The following is an 18,153-nucleotide window of genomic DNA, read 5'->3' on the forward strand; positions in this document are numbered from 1 at the left end:
AAAAGAAAAAGAAAACAAACAAACAAACAATTCAAAACAAACCAAAAAAAGCCCCAGGATCCCACCAGCGAGGCAGCATGGGCCAGGAAGCAGTTTCACATTCGAGTGGCATTTCATAGCCTTTCAGGAAGAAGCAAAGATGGTACATGGAGCCAGGTATTTGAGAGAAAGGAGGGGGACGTGGTGAGAGGTAAGGAAGAAATCTAAAGAAGCGAAAAAAAGCAACAACAGCAGCCAACAAATGGCACTTAGGGAGCCGGCCAGAGTGGGCAGGTGGAATCCAAGTGACACCGGGGTGAAGCTGGTGTCTCCCGGCCAAGAGGCTGCAGCTGCAGGAAGCAGAGGAGGCCAAGTGGGGGTGAAGAAAGGTGGGGGATGGGAAAGCATATATCACTGGTTACTGGTTGTTCTGTCTCCTGCTGGAAGCTCTGTGAAGCTGCTTTCTCTTAGCCCCTGTTTGCTGATCTCTGATAGGAGTCCAAGACGGCGGATCCGTGCTGTGTTAGCTGATAGGGGACCTCTGCACGTATCTCTCCTCGCTCTCTGTTCTTTGTCAGTTTCTTATTCCATTCAGTGCTTGGCTGAGTTCTTTATCTCTTCATTTGATGCTTAGGGTTTCAGGATTGTCGTTTTCTCTGTTTGGCTTAGTTTTTTGGATCTTTGCCGTAGAGGGATGGTGTGGTGCTTCTGCCTATAGCGCCATGTTGCCCCCTCCTCAATGTAATTTTTAACTAAATAATTTTTGCACCACTCATATTTTATGAACTGTTTGCATGTCCCATGATAACATCTGAACTCTTAAATATTCCTGGACACCAGTACATAATATAAATAATTTCTGCTTAGGCATTCATCTGTATACACATCACTGCACACATTGGCAAAATGAGGAAAACAAAAACATTTTCAACAACTGTCAAATACAATAAGGTCATCAAAGATATTTTAAAAGAAAAGATAATCAAGAATTTTTTTGGTTCAGCCACTCCGTTTATGTCATTATTCCTTGCTTTAGAAAACTCAAATCTGTACTTCTATTCTGTACATATCATATCATAACTTAATGCAAACTAGCAATAAAAAACTGAGTTCATAATGCTCTGATATATATGGAGAAGTGAACATTGATTGGAGGCTGAAACATGAACAAATTTGAATTCAGAGTGCTCACTGTGAAAGAGAAAGCAATTTTGGGGAATGATACATTACTTAAATAATATTGAAAAAGGCTTTGACTAAAATTTTTAAACATACTCTTCATTGCTTATTAATAGTAATGTTATAAGTTGAAAATGAGGTGGGATTGCACAATAATGGATAGCCTTTTTACTGTAATGAAGGTGGTGGCAAAGGTGTCTTTTGGGCGGGTGGGACGTGTGTTGCCAATTTGACAAATGTCTTCTTTATTTTATGAAGTAGAGGGAAGGTCATTTCAAATTGGGAAATAGCCTTTGGTGGAAAAGAGCTACAATTTTTTGAAAAAGTTTCCAAGTTTGTTATTTCTAGTTCAGAAAAGCCTTAATCATATTATGCCTTGGGAATAGGTGTTAGTAACAGATATCTAAAAGCAAATCTTCTCTCTGGTTGACTGAAATTCCTTCACTTGAAATCCGAACACAACAAGAGGAATGACAACAATTAAAGTGAAGGAATTTCAGTCAACCAGAGAGAAGATTTGCTTTTAGATATCTGTTACTAACACCTATTCCCAAGGCATAATATGATTAAGGCTTTTCTGAACTAGAAATAACAAACTTGGAAACTTTTTCAAAAAATTGTAGCTCTTTTCCACCAAAGGCTATTTCCCAATTTGAAATGACCTTCCCTCTACTTCATAAAATAAAGAAGACATTAGTCAAATTGGCAACACACGTCCCACCCGCCCAAAAGACACCTTTGCCACCACCTTCATTACAGTAAAAAGGCTATCCATTATTGTGCAATCCCACCTCATTTTCAACTTACAACATTACTATTAATAAGCAATGAAGAGTATGTTTAAAAATTTTAGTCAAAGCCCTGGTGGCACAGTGGTTAAGCACTCAGCTGCTAACCAAAAGGTTGGTGGTTTGAACCCAACAGGCACTCCTGGGGAGAAAGATGTGGCAGCTGGCTTTCATAAAGATTTACAGCCTTGGAAACCCTATGGAGCAGTTGTACGCTGTTCTATAGGGTCGCTATGAGTCGGAATCAACTCGATGGCAAAGAGTTTAGTTTTTTTTTTTTTAATGGAGTCATAGCAAAGATAATAAATGACATCAACTCCTCCTTAGCCCTAGTGGCACAACGGTTAATTGCTCACCTGTTAACTGAAAGTTCAGCAGTTCAAACCCACCCAGCAGCTCCATAGGAGAAAGACCTGACAATCTGTTTCAGTAAAGATTACAGCCAAGAAAACTCCATAAGGCAGTTCTACTCTGTCACAAGGGGTTGCTTTGAGTCAGACTTGACTCAGTGGCACCCAACAACAACAAAAAACGATTCTTCCTTAAATAAACTGTGCTGCTGTTGCTGTTAGCATCCATTCGGCTGGCCACTGACTCATGGTGACCCCGTACACAACCAAACAAAACACTGACTGGTCCTGAGCTATCCCCATGATCAGTTGTAGATCGGATCATTGTGATCCATAGAATTTTCATTGCCTGATTTTTGGAGTAGATTGCCAGGCCTTTCTTCCTAGTCCATCTGTATTAAAGCTGTATTAAAACTATTAAAACTGGTGAATAAGTGTGTGTTTTTAAAATCTTCTTCATTATCAGTGAGTCTCCTTCCCACAGTGGCCAGTGTTGGCAATCTTTCTATATTGATGTACATAAGCAATACTGAAAAGCAGACTCAAGTCATTGTTTTAGACTGAGGTATAGCTATGGGTCTAAGTCTGTTTGAGCTTTAAAAAGTTGTTAGCTGAAAGGAACCTTGCTACAGACCCCTTAAAATGTCCACACACTTTCCTATGCCTTCGGTTAAACTTCCTCCATTAAATAAAGAAGAAGAGGAAGGTGAAGAAGGAGACGAAGCAGCAGCAGCAGCACCAAGAGGAGAAGAAGACGAGGATGAGGAGGAAGAAGAGCAGCAGCAGGAGGAGGAGAAAAAAGGTTTTAGAAGAAGATAAGGATGACAATGGAAATCCTGGTGGCACAGCAGTTAAGAGCTACCGCTACTAACCAAAAGGTCAGCAGTTCGAATCCACCAGGTGCTCCTTGGAAACTCTATGGAGCAGTTCTACTCTGTCCTATAGGGTCGCTATGAGTCATAACCAACTCGACGGCAACAAGTTTTTTTTGGTAGGATGACAATCATGCCAAATTATAATTTTAACTGGTTATAAATTTTTAGACACGAACTACTCTGAAAGTGTAACTTTAAATGTAAATATAAGCATTTTAACTCTCCATCAAACACTAACCTTTCAAAACAATGAAAGAGAATTAAAACAAGAGTCTCATGTTTCCAATTTTACTGTAATGTGAATTGAAATTAGCTAGCAAATAGCAGCTTCACTTTCGAAGGGCATCTTTTCACAAACACATACAATTTTTACCCCATGACACCCATATAAATACATTCTAGAAAAAAAAACATGAGTTTATTGCATGCAGTAAAACATTTCCTTTGAAAAAATCCTTAGATATAAGTGGCATCTTTCAGAGTAAGAAAAAAAAAAAAATGTAATGAAAGAAAATTGATTCCAAGATGTTCCAGAAAATAACAGGTCTAGGCAGACCGTTTGGAGTCCTGATGGTGCAGTGGTTAAGAGCTTGGCTGCTAACCAAAAGGTTGGCAGTTCAAATCCACCAGCTGCTCGTTGGAAACCCAATGGGACAGTTCTACTCTGTCCTATAGGGTCTCTATGAGTCGGAATCGACTCGACGGCAACGGTTTTTTTGGCAGACAGAGGGTTAATGGTGGAGATTAGATAACATGTTCTTGTGCATGGTGTTCCCAGATGAGTCAACATTTCCAAAAACCACTGACAAGACATCTACAAATACAGCACAGAGATGACCAGGAAAATGACAACGATTTCATTAAGGAGACAATTGAGCAATCAAAAATCTTCCTGCAACTAAAACTGTCCACAAGGTGTCTGAATGGTCATCTTCAGGGTATTTTCTGATATTGTCACCAAAAAGATTTATTTTGAAATAAACAGTAAAGAAAATATTACACAAAAGTTTTTCCTGTACCAATTCTACTCCCAAACACCATTTCTTCATTTAGTGTCAATGGGCTAACACAGTAAAATGAAAACAGTTAATGAACTTCAGAACTAAATAATTGAAAGTTGAAATTCATTGTTCAGTCGAACCCTTTTTAAAAAATGATTATTTATAGTTGTTTATTGACATACAGACTATGATAAGAAAATCCAAACTAAGAAAACTGACAGATCTCCATTATCAATTGGCTACATCCATTGACACACAAATTAACAAATATCCTGGAGGTGGTGCTTATGCTATACCAAGACCCTGCCTCCTCCTTCTACCCTGAGATTAGGGATGAGAGTAAAAGAATGAATAGGATATGACTTTGGTCTTACTCATTGTCCCTTTTCTCTTGAATCAGAGATAATAATACACAGAATTAAAAATTCATGAAAAGGTTTACATACAAAAAGAAATAATCTTTGATGGTTACGAAGGAGGGGAGGGATGGGGATGGAAAAACACTAAATAGATAACAGATAAGTGGTGACATTGGTGAAGGGTAAGACGGTACACAATACTGGGGAAGCCAGCACAACTTGTACAAGGCAAGGTCATGGAAGCTCCATAGACACATCCAAACTCCCTGAGGGACCCAATTGCTGGGCTGAGGGCTGCAAGGACCATAGTCTCGGCGAACATCTAGGTCAACTGGCATAACATAGTTTATAGAGAAAATGTTCTACATTCTACTTTGGTGAGTAGTGTCTGGGGTCCTAAAAGCCTGTGAGCAGCCATCTAAGATATTCTACTGGTCTCACCCCTTCGGGAGCAAGGGAAAATGAAGAAAACTAAAGATACAAGGGCAAGATTAGTCCAAAAGACTAATGGACCACAACTACCATGGCCTCCACCGACTGAGTCAGTACAACTAGATGGTTCCCAACTACCTCTACTGACTGCTCTGAAAAGGATCGCAATAGAGGGTCCCGGACAGAGCTGGAGAAAAATGTAGAACAAAATTCTAACTCATATCCAGACTTACTGGCCTGACAGAGACTGGAGAAACCCCGAGAGTATGGCCCCCGGATACCCTTTTAGCTCAGTAATGAAGTCATTCCAGAGGTTCACCCTTCAGCCAAAGATTAGACAGGCCCATAAAACAAAACAAGACTAAAGGGGCACACCAGCCCAGGGGCAAAGAGTAGAAGGCAAGAGGGGACAGGAAAGCTGGTAATAGGCAACCCAAGGCTGAGAAGGGAGAGTGTTAACATGTCAGGGGGTTGTTAACCAATGTCATAAAACAATATGTGTACTAACTGTTTAATGAGAAGCTAGTTTGATCTGTAAACTTTCATCTAAAGTTCAATTAAAAAAAAAGAAATTTAAAAAAAAAGGAGCAAGAAAAACACCAACCCAGAGATTCAGAAGAAATTTTAAAAAAGATGAACTGACTATTACATGCAACTCTATAACAACAACATAAGAAAAAAAAGCTACATGAAATAGATGCTCGGTCAAAATATTATCAAAATTATGCAAGAAGAAGTGGAAAACTTTAAAGACAAATACATGTGGAATAGATTAGAAAGATGGCTAAATAGTTACCACTCATAAAAGGACCCGAACTAGATAGTTTCACAGACAAATTCTAGAAAACATTTATAACTCCAATTCCATTTGAGTTATTCCAGAACTCAGAAGAAATGTCCCCAATTTATTTATGACACCTGTATAATTTGCAAAATATTACAAATGAAAATCTATAAATTGATTTTATTTTTCAAAAATGATTCAAAAATGGAAATAAAATATTAGAAATGGAATATAGTAATTAAAATCAAATAAGATACAGTATAGTAATGGAAGGTTGGATTGGTATCAGAAAATTTATCAACCTAATTTAATACATCAAAAATTAAAGAAGCCATGTGATAAGAGTTTCAAAAACATTTGATAAAATACATTAACCATTCATCATAATACAAGGAAACTACTTAAATATGATGAAGACTATTTACTGAATACAAATAGCAATTACATAACAAATGTGAAAATACTAACACCTGTACACTTAAAATCAGGAATTTGTTTGAGACGCTTGCTATTGTCATTTATATATAACATTTTATCAGAAAGTTTTATGAATGCAATAAAAATATAAAGTAAACACTACTACTATTAGACATAAATGATGAAAGTATTGTTAAATATATGATAAATGAAAACCAAGAGATGCTAGAAATAATTAGATTAATAAGATAATTCAGTGAAGTGATTGAATATATGATGAATGTCAAAACCAACATATTTTTACCATATTTTTGACTGGTGATTGGGATGACACTAGGAAGCTGAGGAGGCAGATAAGACTTGGGTTAACACACCTTTGCACACAGGCAGGTTAATGAAGTTCAACAGTAGGCTCATGATTCTCTTCCAGAGAAAATACTGGGTTTGCTCTTACCCACAGACAAAAGGGCAATCAATGTTTTATAAAATCTATACCATTGATTTTAAATTAGAAACCTGAGGATTGGTGATGGGTGTGTTCAAACACCTTCTTTAGTCATCAATAGTCAGAATGCCATGGTACTTCCTGTTGCACTTTGTAAAGTGAACCTGTTGCAAAGTGCACACCTAAGTAAATATATTAGAGAACTTCGCGCATAGAGTAACTAAATATAGGCCATTGAATTGTTTGGAGGCCTCTCCCTCAAATGCTGACTGTGGTTTTAGAAAAACAGACCAGCATTATTACATTTTTGGTACTAATTATTTAACAGTTCCAGGTGTGTAATAAAAGCACTTAGTAAAGATGCTCTTAATTTATAATGATAAAATCATATCAGAGAACACTTAAATATTCTCATCTAAAAGAGGTCATTAGGAAATTACATCAGTGTTCCAAAGGGAAATAATTTTCAACCCTGGATTCTGCATCTAGGCAAACTATTACTCAAGTAATAGAGATTTTCAGCCTTGCAAGAACTCAGAAAGATAACCAACCTTGCATACATGCTTTACCTTGCATACATGCAAGTTTGCCTTGCATACATGCTTTTTAAGGAAATTGTGTGAAGCATATCAGAAAGAAAAATACATGGGATCTAAGAAAGTATGAATCCTACCCAGGAGAGCAGAGCAGGGAAGATAGTTGTATCATAGGCCTAGAGAGCAATCAATCCATACAAGAGTTAAAGGATAGAGCGCTATGACAGAAAAGTCCAGGGAAGAAGAGAATCCTATTAAAAACAAAAAGCTACATATAAAATCATGGTCAAATATAAGAAAATGATCTAAAATCAAACAGGAAAGAAATAGGTTTCAAAAGTAAGAATAGAATAGATACCAAACAATACATAGAGTAAGAATTGGAAACGTATTTAGGATGCAGTTAGAAGTCCTGTTTCCATGCCTGTAAGGAAAGAAAAAAAAAAGGGCAATCAGAAACTCCTGGCAGGGGGTGGGAGGAATCTGTAAAAACAAAGTGTGATCCAAATATAAATTAGACTAAAATGATTTAGGGGATACTTTAAAAAAAATAAAGACTTTGAATTATACATAAATTTAATTTTTTATTGATCAGACCAACCCCAGGAAAATTATAAAAAGATAACGGATTAAGACCTCATTGGAACGGGTACAAAAAGGGACTTTTATTTTATTATAAGCAAATTTTACTTGTCATTTTTTAAAAACTACCTGCATCAATTGATTTGATTTTTTTTAATTTTAAGAAGAAAAAACTCCTATACAAACTTACATATTACAACATAACTATTCTTTAAAATTGCTTTCCAAACATTATTAGATCATTCACATACATGAACTTAGATTGTCAAAATGTAATTACTTATATTTACCACATTCTATAAATCCTAGTCACAGTCTAACACAAGAATGAGAGCACAAAGTATCTTCTTCTCTAGAATAAATGGCTCGCATTTCCCTAAGGGAACACATCCTTCTGAGGATAAATTACATTCACATTGTTACATTATTACATTTATTTTAGGACTACAGGCTAAATCCATTAAACTTATAATGATGTTTCTTCCCCCCTTCAAGGCTTTGGGAAAAGACTTATTTTCACAACTACTCTAAGTCATTACAAGTATTGTTAATGTACTACTATCTCAAGTCTCTTCATCTCTAATCTACATTGATTTTCTGTCTAGAACACAGAAAACGTACACTTTTAACGCCTTAGCTGCAATACATTTCCTTTTGGATATTTTTTCCTCCAGAAAAGTTAAATAAATGTGGCAAAACAACTACAGGAACATAGATTAATAACTGCCTAGGAATGACTGCAAGGAGTGAAAAATAAAAATGTAAGAAGGTAACATTATTAGATTTAGAAAAGCACATACCCTGGAAAATGGACATAGGGGTGTTCCCCATTTATTGCTGCTGGTTAAATTTTTCCACGGGGATCTGAGCTTCTCAAAAAGTTAAAATTCAAATCATGACTGATCATTAGCAGATAGGAAATTCCATATTTTGGAGAATTTATTTTTCCTAAGTATTTATACATTAACTTTTACAAACACCCTGAGGTACCACTATAAATTTCCGAAGTGACTCTATGAGAATGTTCTTACAAAATGGAATGACTTGGCTTTGTCTGTTGGTGTTCCCATCATCACAGGGACCTCAAGCCTTGCCGGGGATGGGACTAGGCTTCTTTTTTTTTAGCATGCTGCCAAAAAAAAAAAAAAGCAAAGTAAAGGAAGTCAAAGCAGGTGCCACCTTTTGTGGAACTGACCTTGCATCATTGTCTCTTGTCTATGATGGCCCTTCCTCCATGGGGAGAAGAAGGATGTCTGCCAATTTACAAATTAACACAGAGTTCTGGAATATGGATTTCAGTAATCCTTTGACATCAGTGACAAGCACATGCAGCACAGGAAAAAAAAAATTAAAAAGTTGTAGAAAAAAATAAAAAAAGGTGGCCCAAATTGAGAAAAAAAGTTTGTTGCTCAGCAATAATCAGAAATTACCACTTAAACGTTAATACATGCACTAGAGGGATTATTCAATTATTGTTTTTATAATTTTGGAAGGATAAGTAGAAATAGTATGATATAGTCCTATAGTTTCTGAATTTTAGAATATTAGGAAGATGCTGGAATACTGACTTTTCTTTCTAAATATCACAGTCCTGTTTCATCAAATCAGCTTTAACCACATTATTTTAATCTCTTGATTTTTCAGTCACAAAACAGGAAATCAATTTCAACAATTCATATTCATTTGATTTTAGGATTAGTTATTGTAGTCTAAAATGATGTCATAGAAATACACTTCATTAGATAAAATAATTCATTTATATATTTATGCGTGTGTGTGTTTCGGTATTTCCCATGTATTTTAATTTTTTTCTATTAAATAGAAACGAATTTCCCCATCAAGTTTTGAAACTGTACAAATAGCTAATGCGGAAGGAGATACTTTGTCCTTAACTAATATATATCCAAACCAAACCTATCGCCATTGAGTTGATTCCAACTCATAGCAACCCTATAGGACAGAGTAGAACTGTCCCATAGGATTTCCAAGGAGCAGCTGGTGGATTTGAACCGCCAACTTTTGGTTAGCAGCCAAGCTGTTAGCCACTGCACCACCAGGGCTCCACAATTAATATATACACATATATAAAATATATTATGTATGAATGTGTATATATGCATATCTGATTTATCATAATTAAAACAATATATAGTATGGGAAAAGAAAAAACATACTATTCTACTTCACTATTTCTGGAGAGAAAAGATGTCTTGTGATTTGGCCTCCTGCACAAATAAAATAACCATCTCTAAGGATTTTCTATTCTTAATCCTTAAAATATGAGATCATTTTCTCATTAAATACAGAGTTAAAAACAATCCTTGATATAAGAATAGCAGACCATAACTTAAAATCTAAGTGTTCTCCAAATTGCAAGTGCTATGATGGCTTCTACTGACTGGAAGACATCCATATTTGTACCCATTCCAAAGAAAGATGATCCAATAGAATGTGGAAATTATCGAACAACATCATTAATATTACATGCAAGTAAAATTTTGCTGAAGATCATTTAAAAGTAGCTGCAGCAGTACATTGACAAGAAACTGCCAGAAATTCACACTGGATTCTGAACAGGATGTGGAGCAACAGATATCGTTGCTGATATCAGATGGATCCTGGCTGAAAGCAGAGAATGCCAGAAAGATGTTTACCTGTGTTTTATTGACTATGCAAAGGCATTTGACTGTGTGGATCATAACAAATTATGGATAACATTGCCAAGAACGGGAATTTCAGAACACTTAATGGTGTTCATGAGGAACATGTACATAGATCAAGAGGCAGTCGTTGGAACAGAACAAGGGGTTTAAAGTCATGAAAAGTGTGTGTCAGAGCTGTATCCTTTGACTATACTTATTCAATGCATATGCTGAGCAAATAATCTGAGAAGTTGGACTATATGAGGAAAATGTGGCATCAGGATTGGTGGAAGGCTCATTAACAACCTGCAATATGCAGATGACACAACCTTGCTTGCTGGAAGGTGAAGAGGACTTGAAGCACTTACTGATGAAGATCAAAGACGACAGCCTTTGGTATGGATTACACCTCAACATAAAACAAAAATCCTCACAACTGGACCAATAAGCAACATCACGATAAACAGAGAAAATACTAAAGTGTCAACAATTTCATTTTACTTGGAACCACAATCAACATCCATGGAAGCAGCAGTCAAGAAATCAAAGGACACACTGTATTGGGCAAATCTGCAAAAGATCTCTATAAATTGTTAAAAAGTAAAGATGTCACTTTAAGGACTCAGGTGAACCTGACCCGAGCCATAGTGTTTTCAATAGACTCATAGGCATGTGAAAGCTGGACAACAAATAAGGAAGCCCAAAGAAGAACTGATGTTTTGAATGATGGTGTTGGTGAAGAATACTGAACATTCCATGGACTGCAAGAAGACCAAACAAATCTGTCTTGGAAGAAGTACAGCCAGAATGCTCATTAGAAGCAAGGATGATGGCACTTCACCTCACATACTTTGGACATGTTATCAGGAGTGACCAGTCCCTGGAGAAGAACATCATGCTTGGTAAAGTAGATGGTAAGTGAAAGAGAGAAAGATCCTCGAGGAAATGGATTGACACAGTGGCTGCAACAGTTGGCTCACGCATAACAATGATTGTGAGGATGGTGCAGGACCAGGCAGTGTTTTGTTCTGTTGTGCACAGGGTCACTATAAGTCGCGACGATTCGACAGCACCTAACAAGAACATCAACATGATGGCTTTTAAGTTTGTTGACAACTTAGCAAAAACTTTTTTCAATTAGCAGATGTGGTTCTATGTACGGTGCTCCTAAGAGGCAGTTCAGTATAAAAGTTAAAAGCATCGATTTTGAAGCCAGGCAGTCTTGAATCCACATCCTAACTCTGATATTCATAGTGATACAACTTTGGACAAATGGATTGTGAGGCTGGAGCCAGATTTATAGGATTTCTAGAAAACGATATCCAGGATCATCTGTGTTGGGTAATTCGAGTGGTATGATAAAAGAAATATGCTTCCTATAAATATTATTGTGGGTTTGGTATTACCATCCTCCTTTCTGTTTTTATGAAATTCAAGTATATAAGTTTTCTCTTCTCTTATGTGCCGTTGAGTCGGTTCCACCTCATAGTGACCCTACAGGACAGAGTAGAACTGCCCCATAAGGTTTCCAAGGAGCGGCTGGTGGATTTGATCTGCTGACCTTTTGGTTAGCAGCCAAGCTCTTAATCACTGTGCCACCAGGGCTCCAAATGAGTTTTTGCAATTTTTAACATATTTTTGTTGTCGGGGCAAGGTTTCTTTGAACTGCAAATCTGTGGGTTCAGGCCTTATAAGGCATGCTTTTGTTCATTCAAAAAATAACTTGGCTAAAGAGAGATGAGAGAGAGAGACAAGAAAAAGAAGGAAGGGGAGGAAAAAGATAAAGAGGAAGGAAGGGAGGGTTAAAATGAGGAAAGGAAGGAGGAAAAAGAAAGACAACTTGTTGAATGTTATGGCAGGCACTTTCCCCTTGGCAATTTCACTAAGAAAGGTGCTTTGCATTTAACAGATAGGAACCCACACACTCTTCAGATTCTTGTAAACAACCTAAAGCAGTGCATCTCACTAATTTTGTTGTTGTTGTTGTCATTATCTACTAAATACTAAATATTCCAAACCATATTCTACTTGCCAGCGTCTCTAGTCCAAACGCAGATATATTTGGATAATTCCATTTATAATAGAAGGTAATGCTTTTATGGGGGCCATTTGGATAGACTTATTAATGAGGTATTGCCCAAGAGTCAATCTGGCTTTTTTCTTTGGAACTTAATGTTGTTGAATATTATACATATTAGATTCTTTCTATGGGCATTGAATTCAGATTGTATTTGCTTGGAATTTAAATCATCTATTTCTTTTTCCTTCAACATATTATATTCTTTGAAGCGCTAGAGGCCATCAAAGAACTACTAATGAGTTCTTGTTCCAATTAACTGTTTTCAATTTTAAAATTTTTCTCCTTCTTTGCTCCTATGAAGGGGAAGATTAGTGAAGGAAATAAAACTCATTAGCAATACTCTCTCAAATTTATTTGTTGCTACTGTGCTCAGTGTTTCAGAGACTGTCTACATTATTATTATTATTATTATTTAGAGGGTGGCACTTTTTTTAATTAAATAGAATAAAGTGCCCCATCAGTAATTTGAAATGCTTTATAAATAACAAATTTGGAAGATACTTTGTCCTTAGACTCTCTATCAGGGCATCTGCCTTTTTGCTTTAGCATAATTAGATCAAGAGTTAATGAAGCCTTTTTCAAAATGATTAAAATTTTCTATTTTTAAAAGCAAGAGATGATACATAAAGGGGAATAGAGTTAATTTTAATAAGGTAAAAATAATAAACATAAAAATTAAAACAATTTTTTTAAATGTAAAATTTCTTTACTATATGATCCATATGTATAAATTGTTAAGATAAAACACTAAAACTCCAGGAAAAAACAAAAAAAACAAAAAAACAAGAGCAAATGATACAAGACAATTCTGTGAAAAGGAAATAAAAATTGCTAATAAGCGATGAAAAAGTCCATCTCACTAAGAAATGCAGTTCAAAACAAAACAACATTTTTTTCTTCTATCAAATTAACAAAAATGAGAATAAATGATACTCAGGGTTAGCAAGAGTGCAGTGAAACAGACTCTGCTGTACACTGGTGAGAGGTTAATTAAGTGAAATAAATTTGGATAGATGATTATCAATTATATGCTAAAAGTCTGAAATGTTCGTATTACTTAACCATGCCTAGAAACTTCTTCTAAGAAATGATTCAGAAATGAAGATGAGGATATATTTTATGAAGACGATTATAGGGAATTCTTTATAAAAACAAATATGGAAATAGGATAACATATGATAGGGTAAAAGCTTAAATGAACAATGGAATAGTCACAGTTGCTTATGTATCTATTGAATACCAGAAAACATTTTACTGTAATTTCAAAATTGATGTAATGTTAAATGAAAAAATAAGATGCATAACTGAATATGCAGCATAATCAGACATGCTTCATTTGTACATACATGATGGAAATATGTAAAAATGCTAATAAATTTCAGCACTGACATTATGAATGTATATATTTGTTTATCTATTTTTAGACTGAATTATTTTATAATACAATGATATGAAATAGTAAATATAGAAATCATAAAGGCCTACATTTTTAGAAGCGAGGAAAATAAATTTCATTGTTAATAATTAAGGCTTTGGTGCGTATAGAGCCTGTGGGATTTCTTGAGTGCAGCAATGCATTACTGTTAGTTATAGCTTTCCTGTAATAAAGCATTTATCTTCTGAATGAAGATGCTTCATTGACCAAAATCTCTGATATCCATGATTCTGTTCAAATTTCTCTTAACTGTTAGTTCCTTTTCTCATTTATAGACAAACTGAAAGATCTTAATTATACTTTTATGGCAAATTTCCTATTTTCTTCAATCCATTTTTAGCTTCCAACATGGTATCACAACCATTAGATTCCATGATTATAATACAGTGAAACCTGTGAGAGCTGGAATCGATGGGGCTGCCTTGTTTTTCCAGGTCTCACATGTTTTCTGCCTTTGACAGGGTGCGGTCACCACTGTTCTATCGCTCTCTATTCAGTGGAAAATATTTGAACTTCTTTTCTGACAGGTTTCCGCCTTACACAGATTCCGCGTTTAGCAGGTTTTACTGCATACAGTGTTCACAGTGGCCAGGTTGTAAAGAAGCATGACCACACTCTAGGAGAAGAGATCATATAGAAAGAGTCCTTGAGGATGAGAGGCCATTTTAACATCATAGCCCAGCAGAGATCTCAACTGAATGAAGCCACATAAGTGACTTCAGCCTCTACCAAAGGTCAGTAAACTCTAGCCTGTGGGTCAAATCCTGTCTTCAGACTACGTTTATATAGTCTGTAAGCCAAGAATAATTTTTGCATTTGTAAATGGTTATAAAATAAGCAAAGAGAAATGTGCTAAGAGATCATATGTGGCCCACAAAACTGAAAATTTTTACTATCTGGTCCTTTACAGAAAAAGTTTGCTGACCCCTGGGTTATACCATAGGGAGATGAAGAACCACACAGATGAACCCATCAACCCATAAAATTAATTATAAGAAATAACAAATTATTTTTTCTTAAAACTATTAACTGTCGGAGTGGTTTGCTGCACAGAAATAGATACATGGAACAGATACTTGTACCAGAGGCTGTGTGATACTGTAAATAAACCTAATAACACAGAGCATCGGTTTTGAGATCACTTGGCGACCAGAAGAATAATGAGAAAAATGTTACTAGAGACAGGAAGAACAGTAAGAAAATCGATTTTGAGGGCTGCAAAAAATAGAACTCAGGATAATTACTGTCAGAACAATTAGCCTGACTATTGCCTGCAATAACTTGGAAGATAGAAAACATACCTATGAACTTGTGGATATGGCCAAGGTGATTCCCAAGCAAAGAGTTAACAATGCGATGTGTCCTTTTAGCCATAGAAGACATGATATTGCAAGACAGATGAACTACAGACAGAACTATTTAGCTTTCAAGCAGAATTTAGAGGATATAGTTCTGACTCAGGACTTTCTGAGTCGAAAAATAAAACAATTTATTATCATTCACTGCTGAAGAGAGCAGGCAAAAGATTCCCAAAGTAAGAAGTTGTCTCAAGAAAAAGATCAAATTAAGAATGCTGCCTTCAGATAAAGATCAAATCAAGGATGCAGCTATGAGGCATAGTGTTTAGATCTCAGAAAGATTTCAGATTGTACGTAATAGACTCTCCCAGCTAGAAAAAGCTCTTCAAACAATCTTAAAGGTATTGTCCCTTGGCATCGTAACTCTTAATCATGCCAGAGACAGTGGTCTGTCTCAAAAAGATTTGTGGGTAAATCTTTTATGTAAACTAATAGAATTATAATTTGACACATAGAAATCCCACAAAATTTTCATAAGAGTTGTAGCAGCTTAGAATAAACTAATAGCTCAACAGAAAGCTGGAATATCTTTCTTCATTTTAAATTGCCTCTCAGCCTATTGCTAAACGATGTCATTTAATATTATTTTCAAATAATAATCATAATAAGGAGAATAATATAATAGCTAACTTTATTGAGCTTATTAGGTACCAAGCATTGTGCTAAGGACATTTTATGGAATAGCCTTATTTCTCTTCAAAACAAACCTCTGAGTTTTAACCTGAGCAAACATTTTGACCCACATCTAGATTTTTATTCCAAGCACTTAATCAGAAAAGAAGGTGAGCTATTTATATGATGATACACAGAGTAGCACTATTTATAAAAACAAAGTCGTAAAAGAGCCTCGAAATCTAATGATAGAGGGGAGTTAAATTAAGAATCATTCATATAATGGCTTATGATACATCCATGAATGAGTGAGTATAATTATTACTTTTATTTTACAGATAAGAAAACTAAAGATTGGTGAGTTTAAATTGTTGAAGGTCACACAGAATTTGGCAGAAATAAGATGTCAACTTTAGTATTATTACTTCAGAGGGCCCACTCCTAACCACTACTATCCTGCCTACACTGAATCAAATTATAATACATTTAAGAAAATTAACAATACTATCAAGTCTTGTGGATTGAAAAACTTTGTCCCACAACATAAAATATCTCTCTTTTTACAAGACTGATGAGGCCACACGTTCTCAGGGCTGACATGCACTTGTTCCTGGGTGTGCAGCTAGGGGATGGACCGTGGGCTTCTCTCTCATCTTTAGGCAGACAGCGGTTCCCTTCGTTCCAGCTGCTACCTTTTCGCCTGCCTCAGTGCCAATGATCTTTATCTAGGTTCCAGATGACAGAGAGAATGGGTCATAGAAGGATGTCTTTTGTGAGAAGGAGGCCTTCATGAAACCTGAGAAAGCCAGCTGGTTTGTGCTGAATAAGACTGAGCTTCAACTGTGCTATCTTATATATGCTATTTTACCACAAACCTGCCTCATAATTTTTAATAAATGTCTACGGTTCTTTCCTTTGTCAAAAATAGGAGAAATAAAAAAAATGAAACTAAAAAAAAAAAAAACTACATTAATGAAGAGCTATAGCTGAGATCTGAGGCACATACAAAAGTAAAAATCCTAAGTTATGGTTCCCATAGCAACTGCAACACAGTGGGATTTCACTTTTATGTTAAGTAAGTTTAACTTGAGTAGGAACGCGAAATACATCCCCTGAGCCAAAAAGAGAATTATGGAGAAAACAGAGACAATGATCCAGAATATTCTGGGTTTTAAGTACATCAAATATTAACCCTGATGTGGTATTAATATTTTCCTATCAATATTATATGTTCATCTGTAATGATTTTGAACTAATCTTTATTCAGTTTATAAGGTCTGGTAATTATTTAAAGTGGGAAAAAAATCCATAAAAATCTGTTAAATCAGAGAACCCCAGGCCATGACTTCACAATTTATAAAGACAGGAGCATAGTTCTGCTTGTATTTACTAGAGAACATTTGCTGAAAGTACAATTTATGAAGATACAATCTGATTACATTCACTGTCAAGTGCTTTAAACTTGACATTTGCAATTACTGTACATGTAATCTGAAACTGAAAACAAACATAAAGTTTTATGGGGAGGGCATACATATACCTTTTCCAAGACATTTGTGTTTGTGTATCTTTCTCTATTTCAGTAAATTAGATAAAGGCAGGAAGAGTACTTACTCCTGTTATGTAACGAGGTCTATATTGAATAGTTCCAAATAATCCAAGAATGACGATAATAATATGTACAAAATTTGCCAGGATAGGTGCCCACTGATATCCAAGGAAGTCAAATATTTGCCTCTCCAGCACACAAACCTATAATAACAAAAGAGGACAGATTGATCAGCACGTGTGAGAAATATTACAGTTTTGGGGGGGGGGTGGAGAATGACTTTAACATTGTAATTAGCAAATTATAACTGTGCTACCATATCTGGCATCTGTCTTTAACAGTGAGAATGACATTTGCAGGTATATTTCAAAGGAATAGTATGGAAGCTGTGAACTCGTAGGCAGTTCAGATCTTTTCAGGGGTGATTTTGTGCAGGCATCAAGCAGTATTCACAGGATGTCATCTGTGCAGTCACAGGATAAATTATATTGTCATATGCACTGTCAAACACTTGAAATCATCAACCAGCAAGTTAGGAAAGTCCACATGAAGGGTCTGTTGTTAAGAGCTGCTCAAATGTCATTTTATGAGTTGGGAATAGAACAAAGGGGGTTGATGTAGAGAAAAAAGAACTCTTCAACAAGTCAACAGACCCGGATTCTGGATGTAGGTCTGCTGCTTCGCAGCTGTAGTGCCTGACACAAGTCATTTTCTTTCTCTGAGTGTCTGATTCCTCATTTGAAAAAATGC

General features: G+C 35.8%; 1 protein-coding gene across 1 annotated transcript in view; it reads right to left on the reverse strand.

Annotated features, from left to right (window-relative positions):
• The window catches only part of NKAIN2 (sodium/potassium transporting ATPase interacting 2), a 446,674-nt gene extending 428,943 nt beyond the window's left edge, over window positions 1–17,731 (reverse strand). The window contains 2 exon segments of the mRNA XM_012557381.1: window positions 17,469–17,606; window positions 17,720–17,731. Coding sequence (XP_012412835.1) covers window positions 17,469–17,606; window positions 17,720–17,731 — 150 coding nt within the window.
• Between the last annotated feature and the right edge of the window lie 422 nt (window positions 17,732–18,153).

This window comes from Trichechus manatus, unplaced genomic scaffold (genome assembly GCF_000243295.1).
Source record: "Trichechus manatus latirostris isolate Lorelei unplaced genomic scaffold, TriManLat1.0 scaffold00098, whole genome shotgun sequence".
Classification (NCBI taxonomy): Eukaryota; Metazoa; Chordata; class Mammalia; order Sirenia; family Trichechidae; genus Trichechus; species Trichechus manatus.